General features: G+C 65.2%; 1 protein-coding gene across 1 annotated transcript in view; it reads right to left on the bottom strand.

Moving 5' to 3' along the window:
• LGR6 (leucine rich repeat containing G protein-coupled receptor 6) overlaps window positions 1-24,914 on the bottom strand; it is a 51,679-nt gene that overhangs the window by 13,549 nt on the left and 13,216 nt on the right. Inside the window, exons 3-7 of the mRNA XM_015586563.2 lie at window positions 18,546-18,617; window positions 17,168-17,239; window positions 16,888-16,959; window positions 6,528-6,743; window positions 3,556-3,627 (exon numbers count right to left, since the gene is read on the bottom strand). Coding sequence (XP_015442049.1) covers window positions 3,556-3,627; window positions 6,528-6,743; window positions 16,888-16,959; window positions 17,168-17,239; window positions 18,546-18,617 — 504 coding nt within the window. The remainder of the gene's footprint in view (window positions 1-3,555; window positions 3,628-6,527; window positions 6,744-16,887; window positions 16,960-17,167; window positions 17,240-18,545; window positions 18,618-24,914) is intronic.

Genomic DNA, 24,914 nt, shown 5'->3' with positions numbered 1-24,914 from the left:
CGTTAGCCCATGTGGAAATGTGCCTAGTTTGGGGTGCCTTGTGCCTCTGGATGCCTGTGGCTGGGGTGCACGCCCGCCCTGGCCGTGGCCCCCCAAATGGCCCCGCCCATGTCCACCCAAGCAGCAGCGCGGGCCGGTGGCGAGCCTTTCATTACGGAGTGGCTCGGCGGGTCTCGTGGGCCAGCAGCACGCTACGCCGGGTCTGGCAGCCAGACACCGCCTCCCGCTGCCCCCCGTCATCACCTGCGCTAAGACCCCGGGGCTCAGACCCCAGCCGTCAGGCAGCTGCAGCACAAGCTCCCTCTGCAGCTCAGTGAATCTGACTGACCTGCTCTCCGGGAGGCCCCCACGGCTGTGTGGGTGGCCGGGACGTGTGTGGGGCTCCCTGAGGCCCGGCGCTGCAGTCAGTGGGGGGCGTCAACCCCCTGGAGTCCCACCACGGGCGACAGGGCCGCCTGGAACACGGGCGGGGGCAGCCGAGGCTGCAGGGTGAGGCAGGGCCCGCCCGCTCCTGCCGTCGGCGAGGGCTCGCCCTCAGCGCCCGTGCCCCTCTGTGCTTGGCTCAGCCCGCCCGTCCTCTGCCGTGGGCCAGGGAGAACCAGAGTCCCCGTAAGGGGCACCCAGGCATCTTCGCCCGGAAGCCTTGCTGCCGCGTCCGCGTCCGCGTCCGCGAGGAAGAGCGCGTGTCTGGCCTCAGCACTGCTGCTCGCTGTGCGGCCCACGGGGACTCGGCCGCACTCCCCCGGCTCCCCGCCGCCTGCCCGGGTTACGGCGCATCCCACCGCTCCGCCCAAAACCGCACAGCCTGCCGTCCCCGCGCCCCCGCCCGGGTGGTAGGTGAGAAGTAGCCACCGTCTGATGACTGTCCACATACAAGTGCATCAGATCAACAGGCCGGACACCGCCCGCTCACACGGCATGTCAATTACATCTCAGTAAAGCTGGCCGGGGGCGGGGGAGGGGGCGGCACACATCGTGGGGGGAGCCAGCTGGCTTGATGACGGAGCCCGTGGAGAGACAGGCCCGGCCGACCGCCCGCACCGAGGCCCAGACGCGTGACTGAGGCCTCCCAGGATCCTCCAGCCCCGGCTGACTGCAGCCCCCCGGCGGCCCAGGGAAGGCTCCAGCCGAAGGCACTCAGTCAGCCCAGCCAATGCATGGACTTCTGAGGACCCATGATCCGCGATGAAGCCACAGACAGTGAGATGCCCTGTGTGCCCACCGCGCGGGACCCGCTGACGTCCGACGTGTGTTTGTCAGTCTGCTTTCTTCCCGCTCGACAAGAAGGATTTGGAGCGAAGCGAGGCTTGGAGCGGCGGCTACTCGCTGTGGCTCGGGCAGAGCCGGTGCTGGACCCCAGGCCCGAGGCCGTGGGGTGGGGGGGCTGCGTCTGCTTGGGGGGACCATGTGGAGGGCCTGAGCCGCAGGGCACGTGCACGGTCTGCCGTGTGGCACGTGCGTGTGCGCCGGCCAGGCCCCCCGGCTCAGGTGGAGGGGCCGGGTGCCACGCCCCTCCCAAGAGGCTTCCAGCCAAACCACAGCGGGCCAGTTTGATCTTCCCTCTGCTGCGAGATGAGAGAGACCGAGGTGGCAGAGACTTGACAGCCCGAGGGAGAACGGCCCAGAGCCGCACAGGAAAAGCCAGAGGGCCAGGGGCTGCCAGGCCCGCCCGTCACGAACACCTGGCGCCCGCTCCGCTCGCTCCCCAGCCTCGGCCCCCACAAGCGCTCCAGGGGAGACAGCGGAGAACGCACCTCCCCCTTTTAACTGGAGATCAAAAGCTGGGGGAAGATGTGACCCCTGGAGGGTGGGAAGAGAGGGGTGCTGCCCACGGGGAGGGTCCCCGCACACACGTCGCCAGCACACGCCAGCCGCCCGGGCAGACCAGCCACGGGCCAGAAAACAGAAGCAGAGCAGCTCACGCCGTGCCCAGGCCGCACAGACAGCCGAGCGCGGCCGCCCGGCTCCGCGGCGTGGCTGCGGACCTGCCTTGTCCCTCACCTGGCCGTCCCATCTGGGGAGTGGGTGCCAGGCTCTGTGTGGCAAGCTCAGCGCCCGCAGATCAAAGGCACAGGGGACGCTGGGCGGCGGGCTGCTTTGTGGGTGAGCCAGAGGCAGCGGTGCCAAGTGCCCACACGGCACCCCAGTGGATAATTGAGAAAGAATCAGGTGGCATGCCCTAAAGTGAAGAGATCGCTGCCAGCTGGCTTCTCAGAGGTGCCAACCCGTACCCAGCACATGTGCCACCCCCCTTGACTTCCCAGCAAGGCGAACGTCCCGCGCCCCAGGGCAGGGACCCAGACTCCTCTTCCACGCAGGTGGCCGGCCGTCCCGAACCCCCCAGAGCTGTGTCCCCGACGGAGGTGGCTGCGGGGCACCGGCTTCCAGCTGGGCTCGCCGACCGCTCACTCAGCTCTGGACAGGGGTGGCAGGGCCGTGGGCCAAGTCCCGTTAACACCACAGCCTGGGCCTGCTCCGCCCCCAGCGGGGCCCAGCTTCCCCGGACATCAGTTTTCCAGCTGTGGACCAAGCAGGCTAGACCGTCCAGCGTAACTGACCCTCTGTCCAGCACAGCTTCAGAGGGAAGCACGTGGCTGAAGTCAGCTCCCCGCTCCTGACCCCAGGCTGGGCCCCCTGCACCCAGCCCTGGGCCCGCAGTCAGCGGGAGGGGCATCGGGGCCGGCTCTGCCCTGTCTCAGCTTCGGGCTGTGCCCACAGCGAGAGGAGGGGTGTGAGGTCACGGCCCCCAACCGCAAACCTGGACAGCTACACGCGCCCAGCAGCTCTGCCCAGCGTGGCCTCCGCGGGTCACGGCTTGCCCTGCGCAAGGGTCCCTCTGCTGCTTCCGCCACTTGAAGGCCCGTCAGCTCAGGAGAGGTACCCCGGTGTGTGGACTGGGGTGACGAGAACTGGCTGTGCCCTGGCGCCCCGGGTCCCTCCCCAGCCTGCGTAGCCCCCCTGGAGCTGCGGGGCCCCGGCTGGCGTGGCCAGGGTATTGGGGAGCCCAGCAGTCTCTGTTCATGTGGCCCCGGCCCAGAGCTGCAGGGGAAATGGCGAGTGTGGGACACGCCGACCGTATCCCAGCCCCGGCCGGCAACGCCCAGAAAACACAGCTTCCGACGAGCCAACACGGGTGGGCGCTGAGCGGCCAGCCCCCCGTCAGCCACTTGCCGCTTACACTAACTGGCAAACAGCTCGCATCTCTCCCTCCCTCGTCAGCTGCCACCGCAGACAGACGCCACGCCGCCCTCGGCTCGGCCCCGGCCGCCCCCCCAGGCCCCACCCTGGCTGTCGCTGGCTGTTCCCACTTCCAGCCAAAGCTCTCACTGTCACAGAGCTCTCTGCCGCGGGGTCCCAGGGTTCCCGCCTGGGCCCCCCGACCACCCAAGGCACACTCTGACTGAGGGGGAGGCACACGTTCGAGTCACATGTTGGGGGAGAGCCAGGGAGGCCGTGGGGCGCGCGGGCCCGCGGCCAGGCCCAGCGTCCGTGTCCAGCCGGCCTCCCCGCTGCTGGACACCGGATGCCGGCCTTCCACACCCCGCCCGGACTCACAGCGTCTCCAGACTGTGCAGGCCCTCGAGGCTGTGGGTCCCCAGACGCTGGATGCGGTTGTTATGAAGGTGCCTGTGTGGGAAGAAGGGATGCGTCAGACTGGACGCCCACAGCCCCGGGCCGGTGGTGGGGGGTGCAGACGGTGGCTCAAGCAGGAAGGTGGAGGCAGAAGCACAGAGAGATGACCCCAGCGCTCGGCCCTCTGTCTCCAGTGACAAAATGATTGGCCGAGCCCGACTTCGGGAGACACGCTCTCCAAGGCTAGGCTGGCCACGGGCTGTGCAGTTTTGAATTCCGATCGAAGGCAAAGGAATGCCCCAGGCCGCAGCTGACCGGGCTCCCACTGCCCTCAGAGGCCTGCTGTCCGCAGGGGCAGATGGGGGCTCCAGCCGAGGCTTCCTCTGTGGTCCGGCCCCTGGGACCCAGCCTGCCTGACTCAGTGGCCTGACACACTTACAGGAGCCAACGGCCAACCGCTGCAGACAACACATAATTAAGGGCTGAGCTTTCTCCTTAGCGAGAGCTGCAGACCAGCCTGAGGGCGGCCTGCTGTGGCCGGGGCCTGGGGAGGCTTCACGAGGAGCCGTCTGGAGCACAGCCTTGGCGGGTGGGCGCCCTGGACAAGCAGGGGGAAGGGCATTCTAGGCAGAGGTGATGGTGGGGACCACGGTGCAGGACGGCGAGGGGCCGGCAGAGGCGGGACATCGGTCTGGGAGAGACTGCGGCGGGGAACGGAGCAGCGGCCATGGGTGACACGGAACCCTCCCAGGTCCCAATGAGACGAGTGAGACGGCAAACATGAGACCCTGCCCTCGTCCCCGATGTCACCAGCAAGACGAGCACAGAGACACGTCACGTAGCGTAAGTAAACCGGTGCCGAGGATCGAAATCCTGGGGATTCTCCCTAAAATCCCAGTCTGTGGCGAAGCGGCTCCCTGCATCCCGTCTCCGGGCTCCAGATGCCACCAACTGAGGAGGTGGCGCAAAGCCACAGGGCGTCCGGAGGGGGCCGTGACTCACACGCTCAGCACCTGGCCCGGACGCTGGACACGGCGTCCGAGCTCCCCCTCCCCCGGGTCGCACAGGCCAGCGGATCTCACTGAGCTGTGAGTCCAGCCCGCAAGCAGCTTGGAGGGGAGACCCAGCCGGCGACACAGCCACACAGGCCAGACCGCGGCCCAGGATGCCCACGACAAGAGGCTCAAACACGCAGCTTGAAACGACAGCACAGACGGGGCTAAAAACAGCCAGAGGAGAAGCTCATGGGTCAAGGAGCCGGTTGTCACCGGAAGGTTAGGACAGACACGAACGAATGTGGAGGCCCAGGAGGGGACACAACACAGGGGACGCTGGTGTCCCCGAGGGACGGGGCCCAACGTGACGCGGGGACTCTTCAGAGGCAGAATACAGAAGAGAGACCCTGAGCCGAGCTGCTTGGGGAGGCTGGAGGCTGAGCCAGCCACACGCAACGTGTCCCCTTTGGCCACTGAAGTCCAGGGCTGAGATACGTTGGGGCAGGAAGGAAGTCACTGACGAGACGGAGAGGTCACGCTGGCCTGGAGGTGTCCAAAGCTAACGGCAGACCACCAACGCGGTGGCCGGCTGGGCCTTGAGGGTCTGGGGTCCTGCACGCCCTCACATGCCGCCCACCTGCTCCATGGTGCCCCAGGTGGACACGGACCCCTCCGAGAGGCGCTTCCGATTTGATGGGGACACACAGCCTCGCCTTCCGGGAAGAAACTGCGTCCCCTCGCCGAGGGGCCAATGGCCCGACCTCCTCCGCCTCTGTCACTCTCCCTGCCTCTGCTGACCAGTCTCCACGTCCCGCCCCTCCCCCCAGCACCCTGGTCCACAGCGGCTCAGCTCCCAGCCCCTGCCTCCGGCCCCCTCCAGTCACCCATTCAACCTGGGGTCCTGGGTGCCTCCGGCAGCCAGCCTGGGGCAGGGTGCTGGGGCCTACTGTCCAGGTGGAGAGACAGCATTTGCACACACGAAGTCACGGCTGACCAGTGACGAACAAGGTGTCCGCCATGTCAGAGCTGCGATGGGAGTCCGGGGTTGGCGTTGAAAAGAGGCCCTGCCCCTCCTCCCACCGTCTCCCCACCTCCAGCAGAGCCCCCTCCACCACGTGGGTGTCCCCAGGCGGCTCCTTGCTTCTCGTCCCACCAGCCGCCCTTCCCTGCCTCCCGGGCCTGCCTACAGCTCACCCCGCTCCCCGCCCCTCTCACGGCTCGCCTGTCCCCCCGACGCCTCTTCCCTCCATCCCGTGAAGGACCGAGGGGACGAAGCGGCTGGTTCTCCTGCACCCTGAGTTTCTCTCCTGGGGTCCTCGACCACCGTCCCCTCCCGGTTTCTAAGAGCAGGTGGGGTGACGCGCCATGGAGCAGAATCACCAGCACACCTGTCCCCCAGGGTGTGGAACCCAGAGCAATTTCTCACGACCTCCGAGCGCCCGACGATTACCCTGTGAACGCACCAGTCACACAGGGCATTAACTGGGAGCTGACGTGCCTCTCGGGTGCCCACTGGGAAGGCAGCATTCACCCCAGCCCCGTCCTGCTGGACGCCATGGCCAGGTATTGACCACCCGCACACCGGCCCGGCCGCACCAGGGGCACTTGTCCCTGCTTCTCCAGGCCGGGGACGGGAGGACCGGGTGCTTCCCTGGGCCACAGCGTAAGACGGCCTCGCCTAAATGTCACATGCTGTTTACGGACCCTGGGCTTACACCCACCAGCGAGGCGGCTGTGTGTGCAGCGAGGAGGCCACCTCGGCTCTGGTGTCCGGTTAGGACATGGTCCTCTCAGAGCCGTCTGTCGCCCTAAGGTCATTTGGCTTCACGACAACCTCGTGAGGGCACGGCGCACCCCATTCCATGAAGGGGAGGATGAGGCCATGGTTCAGCGGCTCAGAGTGCGCGAAGCCGTCAGGCCTCTGAGCACGTGCGGGGCGGGCTGGGGCCGGGCACTCACAGCACCACGAGGCGGCTGAGGTTCTGGAAGGCGAAGTCGGGGACGCGGCTGATGCGGTTTAGGGCCAGGGTCATGGCCTGCAGGGCGGGCAGGTTGCTGAGGGCCCTGACAGGGACCTCGGTGAGTGCATTGTCGTCCAGCCACAGATGGCGGAGGCAGGACAGCCCCTCAAAGCTCCTCTCTGGGACCACGGAGATGATGTTGGCATCCAGGCGCCTGGAGGAGAGAGGGCGCAGAGGGTCAATCCAGGGAGGGTGCAGACTGGGGCTGGCACTGGGCCCCAGGACGTCAGGCCCCAGCAGGCCCCCAGGGGCCCTGGGACTAAAGCTGTGGCCTGGCCACCCGGTGGCCACCTCTGCAAGTCCCCACCGTCTCCTCCATTCCAGCCCACAGTTCTTGACCCTCTGTGCCATGTGTCACTACTTATGGCGCCAACCCTCCCTCCCAGGCCCAAGGCGGAACCTCCCAACACCCCCAGGCCTCCGGGCCTGCCCTGCTCGCGCGAAACACCAGTGTCCCCGCTCCTGTGCACTCCAAGGCCACAGAGTGGAGCTATCTCACCGCTCCCTCTGGGCCTAACCATAGACGACGCTCCCCGAAGATGCAGCCGCCCCGGTCCCCCTCCAGGACCCAGCAGTGAGGAGAGTCCCCGCCACAGCCCTGGGCCTCCGGCTCGGGCAACAGCCTGAGGAGGTCCCAGATGCCACCGCGACGCCCTTGATATGCCCCTTTTCAGAACAGGTGTACAGCTGGCAGGGGCCCTTCCCGTCTGTGCACAGACAGAGGCTCTGGGTGACAAGGACTTCCAGCGTGGGCTCCGGGAGATCTCGGCAGCCCAGCAAAAGCAGGAAGTTGCCCGCCCCAGCCCCCTGCAGGTGCCCCCAAGCCGAGGGCCCTACCGACAGGCTCCTGCCTGCCTCCTGGTCCAGAACTCGGGTGGAGCCCTGTCACCTTTGCAGCTGGTCTCACGGGGACCAGACGAGCTGGCCTGCGGCCACGGATCTCCTCCTGGATTTTGCCCTGAGACGTGGTTCTCTCGTCTCTAAGCCTTTTTGCCAGAGGCCTTCTGGCCCAGAGTCTCTTGTGCCGCTGGGAGGGGGTCCCCAGCTCATCAGCGAGGCGGCTGTGGGTGGACAGGCCAACACTGAAGCCTCTGCAGCGCCCTCTGCTGGCAAGGCCTGGCACTCCAGACGCGCGGGTGCGGGCCCAGGCTCCCTGACTCGGGGCTCCCTGCAAATACGGACTCTGCCCCAGGAAAGGCTGGTTTGGGGGGCGGCTGGTTCTGTTTCTGAAGAACACCCTGATGTCTCCTGGCACGGACGGTGTAGGGGCGTTGGCTCAGCGTCAGCTGTGAGGGGTGGAGCCACAGGGTCAGACGGACACCCGCAGTGCAGGGTGGTGGCCGGGCGCAAGCCTCCTCTGGTGCCGGAGAGCGAGCTAACTGCCCGGTTGCCTTTCACATGGGTTTTCATATTTAATTGCCACCCAGCCAGGCGGAGGGGGGACCTTAGAACCCCGCCCTGCAAGCCACAGAGGGGCTCACAGGCACGAGCGAGATGGGTGCCCGCCTGTGATGCGGTGTGTACGTGCATGCACGGGTGTGCCACGTGTGCATGTGCGCACACACATGTGTGTACATGTGTGCATGTGTGTATGGCTGTGTGTGCACACACATGTGTGAGTGTGTGCATGTGCTGTGTGCACATGTGTGTGTGTTTGTGTGTGCTGTGCGCATCTGTGCTGTGTATGTGTGTGCATGTGTGTGCATGTGCGTGTGTGCTGTGCGCATCTGTGCTGTGTATATCTGCATGTGTGCATGTGTGCACGTGTGTGCATGTGTGCGTGTGTGCTGTGTGCATCCGTGCTGTGTATATCTGCATGCGTGCATGTGTGCACATGTGTGCGTGTGGCAGGGCACCTGTGCTGCGTGTGCCGTGCACGGAGAGCTGAGGAACTGGCACCTCACCAGGGAAGGGGGAGGGTGGCCCCCAGAAGAGGAGTGTTTGCCCTGGGCCCCGAAAACAGTACGAGCAGAGAGGGGTCTAGCCTGTCCCTGGGGCTTTAGGGCCCGGCACTTCAACCTGCAGGCACCACGGCATCTGAATTGACAAGGACAAGTCTGGTGGGGACAGGGTTGGCAGAGATCTTGCCAAGAGCTTGGTCCCCGAGCCCTTCCTTGGCAGAACCTGACATTGGGGTCCCCTCTCTGGGGTCCTTGTCATGCCTCCACCCACCTGGAACACAGTGCCAGGCCCTCGCAGGGTCCAGAAACTCAGGAGCTGGAACCCGAACTCTCCCGTTGGTGGGGCGAGGGGACAGAGAGGTGGGCAGAGGCGGCTGGCTGAGCCACAGCGGTCGGAGACCCCAAGCGTCCTGCAGGGGTGAGGTGGACGCAGTCTCCAGCTAACCCCACTGTGGCGGGGGCGGGGGGCACGGGCAGCTGAGAGTTACAGGAGCCCCCCCCACAACTCTGATTTATGCCCCTAATAAGACCCTTCCCTCTCACTGCCAGCCTGTCCATAGATCAAAGACTTGAATAGGAACAAGCAACTCAGCCGGTTCTCCCATAAGCCCAGACCACACTCCCCTCCACCTGGGAGCCGGTGAGTGGGAGCCGCGGGCAGGGAAGCGCCTTTGTGTGCATCAAAGCGGCACCTGAGCACCCTCCCTGCCTGCCTTGAGTTTTAATCTGCAGCGATATATAAAAGTGATCGCCCGCCCTGCCCTCTGGGAAGGGGGCAGAGACTGCGTGGGGCACCTTTCCGCAGTCGCCTGAAGACACAGACCTACGGATCTGGGCGGGAGGCCAGCGCTGTGGGCGGCTGTCCCGGAATCCTGGGGCAGGGACCACAAAAAGCCACCTCATCCGCCCTCCTGCCTGCAGCCATCTGGTCCCTCACGGGAGGCTGGCTTCTGGGGTCCCTCCCGGGCTGTCTGAGATGGCCCGAGAGCCAGGCGCTGTGGTCCCCCGGGGCCTGGATGCCTGCCTGGTGACGAGCAGCTGCGGTCGGCAGAGGAAGAGGTGGACGACGGGGGTTTCCCAACTCGCCGCTCCACACAGGGGCCGTGACGTCAGACGGTTAGGAACCCTAAGCGACCTCCGGTCGCCCCCAGTAGACTCTTCGTAAGAGGTTCCAGAGGAAACCGAGCTGCGCGTTCACAGGTCTATGAGAGGGGAGGGGCACTGTCCCTCTCAGCCCCCAACTCAGGGCCCAGCCCTTCCCACCGTCCAGTTAAAGAAATTAAAGAGTACTCAAATAAATGGAAAGACGTCACGTATTTGGGGGCTGGAAGGCTTAGTGACTTCAAGATGGCCACACTCCCCAAACTGATCTGCGCATGCCAGACAATCCTATCAAACTCCCAGAGTTCTTTCTGTTTTATTTTTTTTCACAGAAATTGACTTAGCTGATCCTAAAGTTCACCTGGGAATGCAAGGGACCCAGAGCAGCCCAAGCAAAGAACAAAGCCGGAGCATTCCCACGCCCGCATTCCAAAGCTTACTACAGAGCCACGTCACTGAGACGGAGGGGCAGACGCGCGGAGGACTTGAGCACCCAGACGGGAATCCGCATTTGTGGGTGGCTGATTATCAACAAGGCGCTAAGACAATTCAGTGGGGGAAAGGATAATCTCTGTTTTGGGGTGATGAAATGTTATGCGGGCTATCTACAGACCAAAGAGTAAAAGTGGACCTCTACCCCTCGCCACATACAAAATTAACTCACGACAGATCAAAGACCTAAAACTCTACCCAGCTCCCAGACAAAGACATAGCCATAAGTCTCCCCAACCCCGGACACGGACAGGTCGGGGCCTCGGGCAGTGCCGGAGGGGATGTGAGCTGGTGCAGGCACCCCGAAAACAGGCTGGCAGCCCCTCAGAAAGAGGAGCACAGAAAGAGTGACCGCGTGGCTGGCAATTCCACTGCACGTGTTCACCCAGCGGAGCTGAAACCGCGTCTGTCTGCACAGGAGTGCACGGCAGCCACCCGACGTCCATGACCGCGTGAGCGGGGTGGCCCAACCCCACGGCGGAATATTGCTCGGCCATCAAAAGGAACGAAGGGCCGACACGGGTGGATGAACCCCGAGAACGTGCGGAGCGGGGCAAGCCAGACTCACAGAGCTACGCGCCGTGCGGGTCCCTCCGTGGGAACCGTCCGGCGTGGCGGGCAGTGGGCGGGTGCCGTCAGGGCTGCGGGGAGGGGCGGGGGGGCTGCCAGTGAACCGAAGTTTTCTTGCGGAGGGTGACGAAGCTGCTCTGGACTTGGCAGTGACAACCCCACACGTTTGTAAACAGGCTAAAAACCACCAAACCGTCTGCTTTAAAAGGGTGAATTTTATGCTATGTGAGTTGTACCTTAATTTTTAAAAACCCTGAAATGACGTCCCCAGCGCTATGTCAGCACGAGTTTGGGGCACAGCAGGCCAGACCCCGACACGGCCGGTGAAGACACATGTGTCATCAGGGCAGCACGTGTCTGTGTCTGTCCCCAGAGGGACATGCAGACATGATCACGGGCGTCATGTCTGGGCGGCAGAACTGTGGGTGCATTTTATTTTCTTCTCTTTATTTTTTGTATTTTCTAAATTTTCTACAATGAGTCAGAATGAAAATAAACATGTTTTTTAAAAACAAGTTGCGTCACTGTGTAATTAGGGGCTAAGCTATGCATGCTGGGGGGGGTGGGGGGCGCCGTCTCCCTTCCCAGCTGGGGTCTCAGCCAGCTCCCCCCTCCTCTCTGGGCTGAGCAGCGGGGGGAGGGGGGACACTCGGGGAGTTCTCTGCATGGCGCCTTCGCCGTGTCCCCCTGGACCCCATGCATTCTGCCTTCCAAACCCAGGCCCAGCTTTGCCGACCTTCCTGCCAGAAGAAGAGCTGGCCTCCCCTCTCGGAGCTTCTGAGACCGCCAGCACGGTCACTCGGTGTCCCGCAGCCACTGCAGGTCAGATGACGTCAGTTCTCTAAAGGCCTAAAAGCCTCCTGAGAGATGCCCATGGGCTGAATGGAAGGAGGGCTGGACAGATGGATGATGGATGGATGGATGGATGGATGGATGGATGGATGGATGGATGGATGGATGGATGGATGGATGGATGATGGATGATGGATGGATGATGGATGGATGATGGATGGATGATGGATGGATGGATGGATGGATGGATGGATGGAAGGATGATGGATGATGGATGGATGGAAGTATGAACGGCTAGATGTAGGGATGCAGGGATGGACGGACAGACACCAGTAGTTGGGTGTCCTCTTCCTTCTGGACACCCAGAGCTCTGCACTGGCATCAGCTGCTCACTCAGGAGGGAGGAGCCCTGCCCGTCCTCTCCCGTGGGAGGGGGTCGCCCACCTCTCAGCTCGGCCTGGCCCAGGTGCACCTACAGCTTATCAGAGCTTGCAACCCCCACAGTCCGTCCTGGCAGGGGCAACAGCCTCCCAGGCCCAGACCCGCAGGGCTTCCGGGGGTCGGGGCAGGAGGGCTGCGGGGACCGCGAGTCTGGGCTGAGGCGCCACGCTGCTCGTGGGTGGCCCAGAGAGGGCCGACTCCCCCGCAGCAGCGTTCATGGCTGAAAGAATGTCCCCAGGCCCGGGCCCGGCCCACCGCAGACACTCCTGGCACCTCCGACAGCCAAATCAGCCACGTTCAGACGCTCGTCATATGCGGGGCCACCCGCGTGCCCGCCCGCCCACCCACTTCGGGGCGGCCTCTGCCCCAGACGCACACAGCAATCAACTCCCGGAACCCCTGGGAGGTCCGAACGCAGTAGCATATAATCTTGGAGCCCGAAATAGCCATGCCAGGGAGGCCGCGTGCCATCTCGCATGTCCCTGGGGACTCTTCGTCCAGGCCCCACAGCATAGCAGGCGTGGTGGGGGGTGCTGACAGTGGTCACTGGCTCCCCGAGGCCCTCCCCTTGGGGACTTCGCCATGGCAGACGGGCCTCCCCAGAGTGACCGGGACCCCCAGGCCTCGGGCCTTGCCGCTCGTCCCGCCGCCGGCTCTGAGCCTTGCTTTGCCAGCCACCTCATGCAGTGCAGCTGGCCCAGGGGCCACCGCTCTACGGCCTGTTTCCCCCGACGCACTTCGCACCCCACGCACGCTCCCGCTGGCCTCTGCTGTCCCCCTGCCCTCGCGGTGGGTTGAGTGGTGGGTCCCCAGAAGGTAAGGCCACACCCTCACTCCCAGGACCTGTGAACGGGATCATATCTGGAAAAAGGGTCTTTGCAGGTGCAATCAAGTTAAGCCTCCTGAGGTGGGGCCGGGATCACTGGGGCACGGGCATTCTTACAAGAGTCACCAGGCCCCGCGGGAGGAGCCTCATGGAGGGGAAGGCAGCCAGGGGAGCGGAGGAGCAGGGAAGGGGGCCCGCGGCACAGCACGCACCGCGACGCAGACGCAGATGCAGCTGGGAGGGAGTGAGCTGCTGCGTTTCAAGCTGCCCATGGCGCTGTGCTATGCACCCCAGGAAGCAAAGCCACCCCCTCTTCCAGGACAGGCCGAGCCCTCAGGGGGCCTCAGAACCAGACTGTGGGGCCCACCCCGAGGTTCTGGCTCCGTAGCCGGGAGACTGTGTCCCCGGCAGGTCCCAGCGATGCTGCTGCTGGGCAGGGCGCCTCGAGAAGCACCACTGCATAAGTTCCCCGCACGCCCGCACGTCCGCACGCCTGGGTGGCCCCCGAGGCACTGTCATCCCCCACGGTGTCCCCCTCTTTCTGCCTTTGGGGGTCCTCAGTTCCTGCAACGAGCTTCTTGTCCCAAAATCGCCAGGCCTCCCTGGGGGCCTCTTGCAGGTTTGCACCAAGGAGGCTGAGGGCGAGTTTGCTCCGCACTGTCTCACGGGCATGGAGCAGAGCCCTCCCCTCCCAGGCTGCCCCTTGCAAGGCTAAAACGGGTCCATTCCCAGAAAAAGCCTGGAAGCGTCTCGCTGAGCTTCCCACATGGGTGGTGACGAGGCACAGCCAGCTCCAGGCCCCCTGCCAGGGTCAAGGGGGTGCAGATCAAGGCCAGGGGCTCCGGGGACCAATCTCGCAGATGCCCCTTGCTCCCCAGGCAGCTGACACCACCCCTGTGTGGACGGCATGTCTGGGCAGCTCGGCCAGCAGTCACAGCCCCCAACCGGAGGGGCTTGGCACCCTGATCTCGGCCCCCAGCCTCCGATCAGCGAGAAAGGGGCATCTGCTGTTCATAAACTCCCCTGTGGAGCCACAAGCACAGGGCAGCCAGAGGAGTTCAAGGCCAGTGCCAGGACCCCGAGCAGGAAGCCTATTCCTCTAAGGGACACACACTGCCAATCACCCCGCTGACCCTCCCACTCTAGAGACGGGGACCTCGATCCTTAGGCCCAGAGAGGGCAGGTGACCTGCCCGCGGCCCCACAGATACTTAGCCACAGAGCCAGGCGGTCTCTGGTCCTAACCCTATGGCTCAGAGGACACGCTGGGGCAGCGCTCGGCTGCACCGGGTGAGTCCCGGGCAAGGAGCTGCACTTCGCTGGGCTCCAGCGGCCTCGTCGCTGGGGCTTTCAGGGTTAAGGAGACTCGTGGGTATGCGTGGCACTTGGACGTGTGGCCTCAGCTCCCACGCGTGCGCACGCGCACACACGCGCACACACGCACGCGCACACGCTCTCCTCCCCAGGCTCCTCGGCCCGGGCACCAGTGTCTCAGGCTGGCACGGGCTGTGAGGGCCCTGGTGGCTCTAACGTGGGCCCTGGTTTGAAGCCAGCTCGTCATGTGTCCCCCGGCGGGGCGAACCCCTCGCTGGCTGGTTTCACGTGGCCGCCCTTTGTGACAAAGCGTTTGTGTCGGGCTGTTTTTCCGATTTCTCCCGATTCCCGCCACGGTGCTCTCCGGTGCTCCTCCAGCCAGCCGCGTCCCAGGTGGGTGTGGGCTGTGCTGTTGCTTTCCCGTGGGCTCCCACCCCCGCCGCACCCCGCCCCGCTCCCCCTTTCCCCAGGCTCCACCGGCTTCCTGTGGGTTCTCTCGGCCTTGGCTGAGCCTGGCGGGACACAGCTGGCACGGCCCCCTCTCCCTCCCACGGCGGTCGGTCGGGGAGGGAGCAAGCGCATCAGGGAGGGGGTGGGGGGCGGGTGCTGCCGAGCAGCCCCGGCCCCCACCCCTCACTCTCTAACTCGCTTCCTCCCGCCCTGGGAACTGGCTCTCTGCTGGGGACAGTCCCGTCACCGTGGTCCCAGGAGTGTCCACACAGTCCCTGCACAGACCCTCCCTTGTGGAGGTGAAGAGGAGCCTCCTCCAGGGGCCCGAGCCTGGGCGGGCCTGGCTGCTCTGCGGAGGGGCACGGGCAGGGACGTGCCCCCTAGATTCCTCCTGACACTGACTTCCGACAGGAAGGAGGGGCCGCCCAGCGCTGGCCGTCAGCAGCGGCTTCCCTTGCCGCCTCGACGGGCAGGACGCAGCCTCGGAGCCCAGCGGCACTGCGGGGGGCTGCCTCCCCAACGCGCTGGCTCCGACCTTGTCCGAGCCACCGGCCCCTCTCCTGTCGGTGGAGCTGCAACCCCTGAAGAGGGGGTTTGGGGGGGCAAATCAGACAGTGCACGCCAAGCACCTGCTGCGGCCCTGGCCCTGGGGTGCTCCCGAAGTTGTCGCCTGCTCCCACCCTGCCCTTCCAGCCTGGCACCCCAGGCCTGTTTTGCTGTCACTATCTACGATGGGGGGACCCAAGGTCCGCAGGACAGCACCTCGCTTTGCCGTCCCCAGCCTCCAAAGGCTCAGGAGGTGACACCTTCCACATGGAGCCCTCCAGGGGGGTTGTGCACACCCCCTCCTCCCCAACACACACCCCAACGCCTTGCAGGTAGGGGGACCGCTTTTCAGATTGTCGCCGATGCTCGGTAGCCCTACCCACCGGCACCTTGAACTCGACGTGTCCGAAGGGGGCGTCAGCATCTGCACTTCCCCTGGGGCCGCCTGCCCTTCCCGCCCATCATTGCTCGCTCCTGCCGGCACGTTCTTTCTGAGCTCGCCGCCCCGTGCCAGGCTCTCGGCCACCAGCCTCTTGTCACCCCCCCGATGCCAGAGCCACCTGTTCTCAGCTCCACACCCAGTCACGACTACCGCCAACGAGCGTGTAAGAGCACAAGAAGCACAGTCCTACATCTGAGACAAGATCTTCACACGCCCGACGCACGCCCAAGACGTGATCCGCAATTTCAAAACAGCCCGCTCGACCTCCCGACCAGTGTGACAACGCGGTCCGGTGGAAGTCCGCCGTCTTCGCTGGGAGACCCGATGCTCTGAAAGGAACGAAGCCTGCCCCGTCGTCTCCGGCTGCCCCACTTTTCCGGGGCCCGAGGCACACGTCAGGTGTCCCCTGCGGTGGGGGGTCAGCCCAGGCTTCCCTGGTCCTCATCTCCTGACCCCAGCCTCCCGGGCACCCTGCCCTGCTCGGTGGGACCTGAGGTGGCGGGGGCCACAGGCCCAGCCCTCGTTGGGAAGGAGGTCGGAGGGGTCGGAGAAGGAGACAGGGTCCAGCAGGGTCGCCCGGGGCGCTGGGGCAGACACAGAGCAGGGGCAGGGGATGTTGGGGGGGCAGGGACGAAAGGCCTAACCGTGGGTGATGTGGTGCCCACGCTGGGCCTTCTGTGGGTCCCGCCCCTCCCTCCCTCTGTCCCCGGAGGATAAGGGGTCAGGCAAGGCCACGGCGGCAACCGCAGGCCGAGAGGCCTTGTCCTGATGTACCACAGGTTGACCGTGCCTCGGTTTCCCCACCGGATAAGTGTTATGCCCAGTCCTGTTTCCCGACTTTGATGTCACCCCGAATATCTATGTACAGGCATGAAAATTCAGTTGGTTCGGTAAAAGCATGTGTGCGACTGTGTCCCAGGCCGCGGGCCGCTGGCGATGTCAGCCACCCTGCACCCCGCCTGCTTCCTCAGCCCCGGGCTCAGGCTCGCGCCCACGACGCCCCTACTGGGCAGGAGAGGAACTGCAGGCTCCCTGGAGGAGGCTGTGTCGCACATGGGCAGCCAGTTGAGTCCCAGCCCGTCCCACCCTAGACAGGGGAAGTGCGACTGGGAGCCGCCCCCCAAAACCCTGGGGCTGGAGCAGCCTGGGTGGAGGAGACAGCCCTCCTGACACTTCTGGGGGTAGCCGTCTCCGCCCTCACCCCAGGCCCTGGGGCAGGAGACCAGGCACCCTGGGACCGCCGCCCTGGTGGCCTTGTCAAGGGGGGTCCCATCCCCACAGCGCTCAGCAGGGCCTGGAGCCTGGCTTCCCCAGACACACACACGACTGTGCACATCACACTCTGATGACAACAGAACCCGAGGAAGCTGAAGGCAGGAGAGCCGGCTGCTGGGGACACAGGGTGGGGGGCGGGGGTGACTCACAGGGAGTGCAGGCTCCGCAGCCCCCACAGGGCCTCGGCAGGGACCCCTCCCAGCTGGTTGTTCTGCAGCATCCTGTAGGGAGAGGAAGGGCCTGAGGACCCCAGCACACGGAGCTAGGGGCTCCCCCCGAGCCCCCCACAAGCCACACGCTGCCCAGGGTCTCAGCTTCAGGCGCGGGGGACGTGCACACAAGGCAGGGACAGGCCGGCGGGTGACGGATCCTGACCGGAGCCCCAGGTCGCAGGGCCGCGTCCCGTGGAACGGGGCGCACGGTACTTACAGGACCTTCAGGCTGTGCAGACCAGAGAAGGCTTGTCCCGGGATGTGTGACAGGCGGTTCCCGGAGAGCCTCCTGCAAACCAGAGCCGACAGTCGGTGCCACTGGCAGGGGACCCAGACGGTGACCCCGTCCGGTTGTGCTGGGGACGCCGGGGGGAGGGGTGCGGGGCGACCACCTGTCGCTGGCAGCTGCAGGGTGTTTCGTGCCCCGGGCCCCTCATCTCGCTCGTTCTCAGCCTCCCGCGAGGTGCCTGCCGTCACCCCGGTTCCAGAGGGAGGAACTGCGGTGTGGGGGGCTCGGCACGTCCCCTCAGGCCCTGGGGCTTGACAGGGGCCCGGCCCTCTCGCCGGATGCCAGATCCGAGTAACGTCTCGGCCACACAGTGCACATCCCTCGGGTGCTGACCTGGCACCCACAGCCGCGTCGCGTCCTGTCACCCGTGGAGGGTTCGGGCCACGTGTGTGTCTGTGTCACCTCATGCCCTCAACGCCACAGCCGCCCCCGCTAGCCCAGGAGGGCTAGGAAATGGGGGCCGGGATTAGCCAGCTTCTGGTCTAGGCCGGCGAAATGGGGGCCGGGATCAGCCAGCTTCCGGTCTAGGCCGGCGTGTCGGGCGGATGTGGAGCCGTGAGTGTCTCCAGGGCAGGAGCCACAGCTGGCCCGGTGGAAGCAGATGTGGGTGGAGCCCGAGGACATCACAGTGGGGGGCCGGGGTAGGCGCCAGAGAGGTTGGGAGAGGGCAGGGCCCCACGGCCTGGCTCCCCGGGACGCACAGGCTGGGCACGGCGCCGAGGAGGTGACTTGCTCCTGATGCCAGAGTAGAGAGAAAGAGGGGCCTGCAGGTCAGAGGGGAGCCCTGCTTCGTGCAGAACGGGGACCAGGGATACCGACCCGGGCTGGCTTGTGGAGCAGCCGGCCGGGGAGGTTGGGCCAGGTGAGGGCGAGTCAGGTGAGGGCGAGCCAGGGAGGTTGGGCCAGGCAGGCCAGGTGAGGCAGGACTTAGCAGTGGATCCTTGGGGTGGGCAAACTCTTGAGCTGGCGGGATGCACCCTGAAGACATGCAGGGAGGCTGAGGAAGGGGGTGCAGATCTGTCTGTTGGGGGGCTGCCTGAGGTGAGAGTAGTGGGAGCAGAGAAGAAGGAGGGAGAAGACGCTCCAGAAAAAGCCACCAGGACTTGATGGCGGCTGGGGAATGAGGCCCCCAGGGAGAGGGGTCGATGGGAAGGGGCTGGCTGCACGTGGGAGCTGGCGTCAGTGCAGAAAGGACGGCTTTGGGGCTCTGTGCCACGTGGCCCACACTGCCACCTCGAGCTCCCGCCTGCACCAGTGACCCACGCACACTGTAGGGTGCCCCCCGCCTGACCGGCCGCCTACTCACAGCTCCTCCAGGAAGCGCAGCTGGCGGAAGGGCCCGGGCCGCAGCTCCGTCAGGTTGTTCATGCTCAGGTCTCTGTGTGGAGAGGGAGCCGTGAGCTCCTGCAGCCCCAGCTCCACACACCCACGCGGTCCCCAACTCCACCGCCGCCACAGCTGCGGCTGCGCCCTCTGCCTGGAGCTGGCCGGCCAGCCTGCCTTCTCGGCCTCCATGCCCCTCGGCCCTCCTTCCCTCCGGCCCCCAGGACTGGCTCTGACCACCAGGACTGAGAGTGACCGACCACCGCGCACGGGGCAGAGCGGGGGAAAAGCCCGCAGGCTTCGGGGCAGGAGGCAATGGCTCACTCCGCACAAACGGCACCTCACGCTCTCGCCGTCCACCAACGGGGGGAGGAGGGGCGGAGGCCCGCGCTCCAGCCGCTGCGGCCTCCGGGCAGTCCCGGTGTCCGTGAGTGCACCGGGGCGACGGTGCTGCCAGACCCCCTCCCATGGGCTCCCTCTTCGGTCTCCCATGGGAGGCCGCGGCTGCCGGGCGGTCGAGGGGCGCCCCAGTCCTGAGCCGTGGCACGTCCGCGAGGCCCCCACGCCTTCTGGGAGCTGAGCTGGTTTCAGTGTGGTGACTCTCCACGGCCCTTCCTGGGGCCTGAGCTGTCAGCGGGATTATTTGTCCAAGCGACTTAACCCCACGACACCCCAGCAGCTTCCGTCATAACCCCCGTTTTACATTCAAGAACACAGAGAGGAAGGGGCACCACGCATTCATGGCACAAGCCCTGGAGTCCCCTCCCCCAGGAGAGTGGCAGGAACGACCCTGAAGCCCTTGGGCCCTCAGAAGGGCGCCAGGAGCTGATGCTTGCAGACAGCCTGACAGACGGCCTGACAGACGGCATGCCCACGACATCACGTCTTCCTCCACCAGCCCCTTGGTCACCTGCGGGCGAGCGTCCCGCCCAGCAGGCCTGGGGTAGGTGGTAAGGGGCTGGGGCCCTGGTCGCTTGGTCCCACCCTGTGTCAGCACATTCTCCTCTGCGCCTGGTGAGCAGCAGTGTCTGGGATGGCAACCGTGGACCGGACATAGCCAGTCCCATCCTGCTCACCCTGCTCAGAGGGGCGTCTCGCCTCTGCCAGCCCCTCCCTCCCTGGGGCGCAGAGGCGGGCCCAGCAGGCCCCTGTGCGCCGGCACACCCCAGACCCCCTGCATCTTCTCCCCCTGCTCAGAAAGGCGTGGAGAGGCGGGATGTGCTGGGAGCCGGTTGCCACCCATAAAAACTGTTCAGTCTCAAACGTGTCACATTTGATGAGGCTCAGAGTCGGACACCATGTCCCTTAGGGAAGGGAGACACCGCACGTGGGGCAGAGCCGCGGCAGGGGAACCGGGCTGCTGGTGGCCCACGGTCCTGCCCGTCCCACATGCAGACAGCAAGTCCGTCCTGCCCCCCTACCCCGGCCCCCAGCAGGAAGGGCTCACTGCTCTGCTGACAGCCACCCTTTGGGGAGCATCGACGGAGTCGGTGATGGATCTGAAGCCAGAGTTTGGTCCTCAGGGTGCTCTTGAGCCCGCCAGCCCAGGCCTCTGGTGGAGGTGAGGAAGCGAGGCGCCCTGGACAGGACAGGGCAGTGGGGCCCTGGGTCCCGCCACCGTCCCCACGCCCTCCGCCAGGCAGGGCGGCTGGGGCGCAGGACACACACCTCTGGGCATTCGCCCTCGCGTCTCTGAGCGTGCCTCCACAGGAGCGGGCTGTGACTCAGCCTCGTCACTCAGCGGTCCCTCCAGGCACCGCGCCTCAGCGGCTCTGATGTGGCTCCGTGCCCCCTCCCTCCTCCACCACCCTGACTAGTGGCCGCATTGTTCTCTCCTGGGAAGAGGGGGCCTGGACCCCAGCCCGCCTCACATCCTGCCCCAAACGGCACAGCAGCTGCAGGGGGTGGGTTTCGGCTGGTCGGGGTTGGGGAGCCCCACTCAGGCCGGGCCCTCTCACGGAAGGAAAAGGGGAGAGGCTGGTGCCAAGGGGAGGGGAGGAGGAGGCATGGAGTTGGGAGAGGGAGGTGCAGGCGGCCATGCAAGCTGACGCCACAGGCCCTGGGAGTGGCTGAGGGCCCGGCGTGGGGGGCCGCACCTGGGCGGTTTCGGGGGCAGCCTGTCCTGTGAGATTGGTGGTTCTGAGACAGGACGTCCGAGGAGGTCAGCTGTTCCTGTGTGACCAGAGAGCACAGCTCAGAGCCACAGGCCATGCCTAGACCAGGTGCCCAGGTCCGGCCGTGGCAGCATCGGCCTGGCGGTGTGAGCTGGTCATCACAGGCGCTGGGATGCACGAGCTCTTGGATGTGCTGGTTTTGCAGGTGCTGGGCGTGTGTGTCGTGTGTGAGGGCGCACGTGTGTATCTGAACAGGAGCGTGTTAGTGTTGGGCTGTGAAAAGTCGCCACGTTCTCTAAGCGCCCACATGTCACAGTCAGGAGCTTCGGAAGACACGCACGGCATCGGCCAGGGCTCACCTTTGGGGGGCGTCGTGTGGCTGTTACCTCCTCTGCACCTTACTTTACGCCCTGGCCCGTCTCCGGGTCAGGAAGGGGCACAGGGTGCTCTGCGATCCTCTCTCTGGGCAACTTGTGACTGATTGGGGGGCCCTCTGCACCATCTCTGTCCCCTCTGAGCACTACGAGCACATGTGCATGCACACATACACGCATGCACACACGTGCACACACATACACATGCACACATGTGCATGCACACACGCAGCGAACATCTGTGCACACACAACGTGCACGCGTGCATGCACACATGCACACACACGTGCACACACACACACGCGCACACACATATACATGCACGCACACATACACGCATGTGCACACGCAGCAAACATCTGTGCGCACACAATGCACACACGTGCATGCACACATGCACACACCCACATACACCACATACATGCATGCACACGAGTTTCACACTTGCTCACACAGGTACGTGCATGCACACATGCAAGTGCACGTAGGCGTGCATCACATACATATGCACACATGCTTGCACATGCACACACATGCATAGTCGCATGATCCCGGACGCCCACGGACACATGCATGCATGCACACATGTGCATGCATGCACATGTGTGTAGTGCGCAATGGCGCACAGCGTGCACATATGCACATATATGAGCACATATATGCACACACATACACACCCCCCACTGCTCTGGGACTGGCTTCATGGATATGTGACCTGTGCAGCTGCAGAGACCATGCGCGGCAGCTCAGCTGTCTGTTGTTGTCATTTTGAAAGCCTCAATAGTCCTTGCACGGGCAGCCCTGCGTCTTCGCTCACTCTGGCCCTGCCAGCTGATTCTCTCCACTGAACAGCAGAGGTTGAGAGGTTACGCTGCAGCCTCACTCTGCAGCCTTCTTCCCAGCAGCCCTGGGTGCTCCCAGGGGACACAGTGTGGGGGGGGTCCTGGGGCGAGGCTGGCAGGAGGGAGGGGTGAAGAGCAGGCAGCCCCGGGCATGGGGAGTAGAAATTTCTGGCTGCACATCAGGAAAATGTCTCAGAGCTTCACCCTGTGAGGCAACCAGACCACCCAGGATGCTGGGCGAGGCGGCGTCACCATGGAGACCAGGAGCAGGTGTTACAAGTGGGGATGCTGGGAGCTGGGGGCAGAAACTGGAGGGGTGGGGTAACAGGAGACCCTCCCATGGCAGTCTGGCTGGTCCCCAAGGGCCCTGGGGGTTTGTTCTGTGTGCGTTTTCCTATGGGAGGGAGGGACGACAGAGGGCGCCCTGGGGTTCTGGGCTGGGCCTGGGACGGGGGTCCCCACCTGGCTGGAGCAGAGCCCCAGGAAGCGAGCCCCCTGTGCGCTCTGCCTTGACTCAGGGTGTCCATCTCTGAGCCAGGAAAAGGGCAGTCGGGGTGATGGGGGATGAGCCTGTCCCCAGGCATGACTCTGCCCCAGGCCACGTCCCCACACAGTTCTGGACGAGGGTGGCGTGTCCGTCTCTGTGCACACAGCACCTCCCCCAGGCTTTGCACCGCGACCCACGTGAGAACAGTGCTGGTTTTTACATAAGAACTTGCTTGACCTGGTCACAGCTTGGCTGCTCATTGGTAACAAGGATGTCTCCAGCCTGCCTGGGGCACAGGGCACAGCAAGAGAGAAGCTGGAGGGGCGGGCCCAGCGGGCCTGGTGCCTGGACTGGGGGCCGTTTGTGAGGGGACAGAAAGCCCCCCCCGGTTGCCGAGCAAAGGGGAGGCTTGTACAGGTCAGACTGAGCCGGGGGCGGGTGGGGGTGACGGCAGGTGGCCCGAGTGACTCAGGGAAAGGTGAGGGAAGGGGACACGGAAGTCAGAGACGTCGCTCATGCATCACAGCATTTCATCTCCATGGTGTGGGTCCCCCAACTCTACGGGCAGAGAAGGGAGGCCAAGGAGGGGTACCCAGGACAGGCCCCTCCCACGCAGAGCTGCAGGATCATGATTTGGGGCCACAGGAACCCACTTCAGGTCAAATCCCATGGACCCCTTCTTCTCACGGAAAGGGGTACATCTGATAGTGACGCAAGGTCGAGGTGCTGGACAGGGGGAGGGGGAGGTGGAGACTGCATCCTGGAGCAGCCCTGACCCTCAGCGCTCGGGGTCCCTCTGTGACCACCCCAGCCGCAGGGACGCCGCGGCTCTGCCGGTGACCTGGCTAAGCCGGGGTGTCTGCAGAGCCGCGGGGCCTCAGCCGGAGGCTTGTGTGGGCCCGCGGGGCGCTGTGCCTGTGTCGCTCTCCCTCTGCCCCAAGCAGGCAAATGTTCTCGAGAGCAGAGTGTGGCACGGGGCGGCAGCAGCAGGCACATGTGCCCCTCCCCAGGGCCCCTCCTTCCTTCCAAGCCCACGGGCGCAGAGGCTAACGGGACCCAGGCCTCCCGCAGCGTGAAGGACAGAGCCTCGGAAGCCATGAGGCCTGGCTCAGGCCCCTCTCTCGCCTCCGCCCTCCCGGTGGCTCTGGACCTGTGCCGTCCAGCGCAGCAGCCGTGACCACATGGGACCATTTACAAGTAGATTCACGCAAACTCAATCAAGTCTCTGGCAACACAAGCCGCACGTTAAGGCTCAGCAGCCTTGTGTGGGTGGTGGCCGCCACATAGGATGACACAAACCCGGGGCCATCGTCAGAGGCAAGTCCCCCGGACACACCGCAGCCTCTGCAGCCGCGGGGCCTGTGTCTGATTCCCAGCTCTGCCACGGCGTGGCTGTGTGACTCCGGGCAGGGAATGTCCCCTCTCTCTGCCTTCGCTTCCTCACTGTGACCAGCACGGCGTGATCTGTGGGAGCCGCCAACCCACACTCCCATGTGCCGAGGCCCAGGTCAAGTGACTCCTGTCACGGGAGCCTCCAGCCAGCCCTCGGTCACACAGGCACGTGTCATTCAACCACTTCCCTGAGCACCTGCTAGGTGCCAGGCACCGTGCCGGGCGACGAAGCCACAGAGCCCGGTAACATGTGCTCCCTGCCCTCTGAGGCCCCTCCACAGGGACAAATGATGAGAGCGTGGACAATTACAGGCCCAAGTGACAAGTGCAGGGGCTTGAGTGTCACAGGGCTTCCTCGGACCAATCCACGGGGCCTTTTGACGCTGATCTCCGAGGACCTGGCCACAAACCGTCACCTCCTGGCCCCAGACAGCTCGTGCTCTTGCCAGTTTTGCCACATGGGCGGGGGGCCTCCTCGCGGCTCCCCAGCGTCTGTCCTTGTCACTCACACGCACGCCAGCTGCAAGGTCCGTGTCTGCGCAGCGTGGAGGCCTGGGCGCCCCACAGGCGGCCCCCGCAGACAAACGGGAGGGTGGGGGTTACAGACCCGCGCGGGGGGAAGCAGGCCGCCCCAGCCGAGGACAGCGGCGGTGACCGCATGCGGGGACCTGCCCACTTCACCCCGCCACACTCTCTCCCCGACTTAGGTCCTTCCCAGCCCTCTGTCCCGCTGAGCCCAGCTCCACGTCTGCGTGTGCAGCTGTGGCCGTGACTCTGGCCGCCCTGTGGTGCCCGCAGCACCTTGCCGAGAAAGGCTGCGATGGCCTCCGCAGACTGGGAAACCCCTGGGGGCCCAGCAGGGGCCGGGAGTGGGGAGCAAGAGCAGGTGGAGGTGGGAGGGGCTGGGCCGCAGAAGGGCCCCCCGTTCCGAGTCCCCATCCACACCCACCCCACGGAGCCCCCACTTGCCGGGCACACACTGGGGACCCACTGCCACCCGCACCCAGCTGGGCGGTTTCCTGGGTGGGACCGGGCCCACCCGGTGGGACAATGCAGGCGCTGGGCGTCCAGAGAGTGTTCTTCGTGGCTTTCACCAGGTGGCTGGGGCGCAGCAGGTAGAGGACCCTCCGTGCCAGCGTGCCG

Source organism: Pteropus alecto, unplaced genomic scaffold (genome assembly GCF_000325575.1).
Source record: "Pteropus alecto unplaced genomic scaffold, ASM32557v1 scaffold563, whole genome shotgun sequence".
NCBI classification, from domain to species: domain Eukaryota; kingdom Metazoa; phylum Chordata; class Mammalia; order Chiroptera; family Pteropodidae; genus Pteropus; species Pteropus alecto.
The sequence above is the reverse complement of the archived record's forward strand: the minus strand, read 5'-3'. Positions and strand labels throughout refer to the sequence as shown.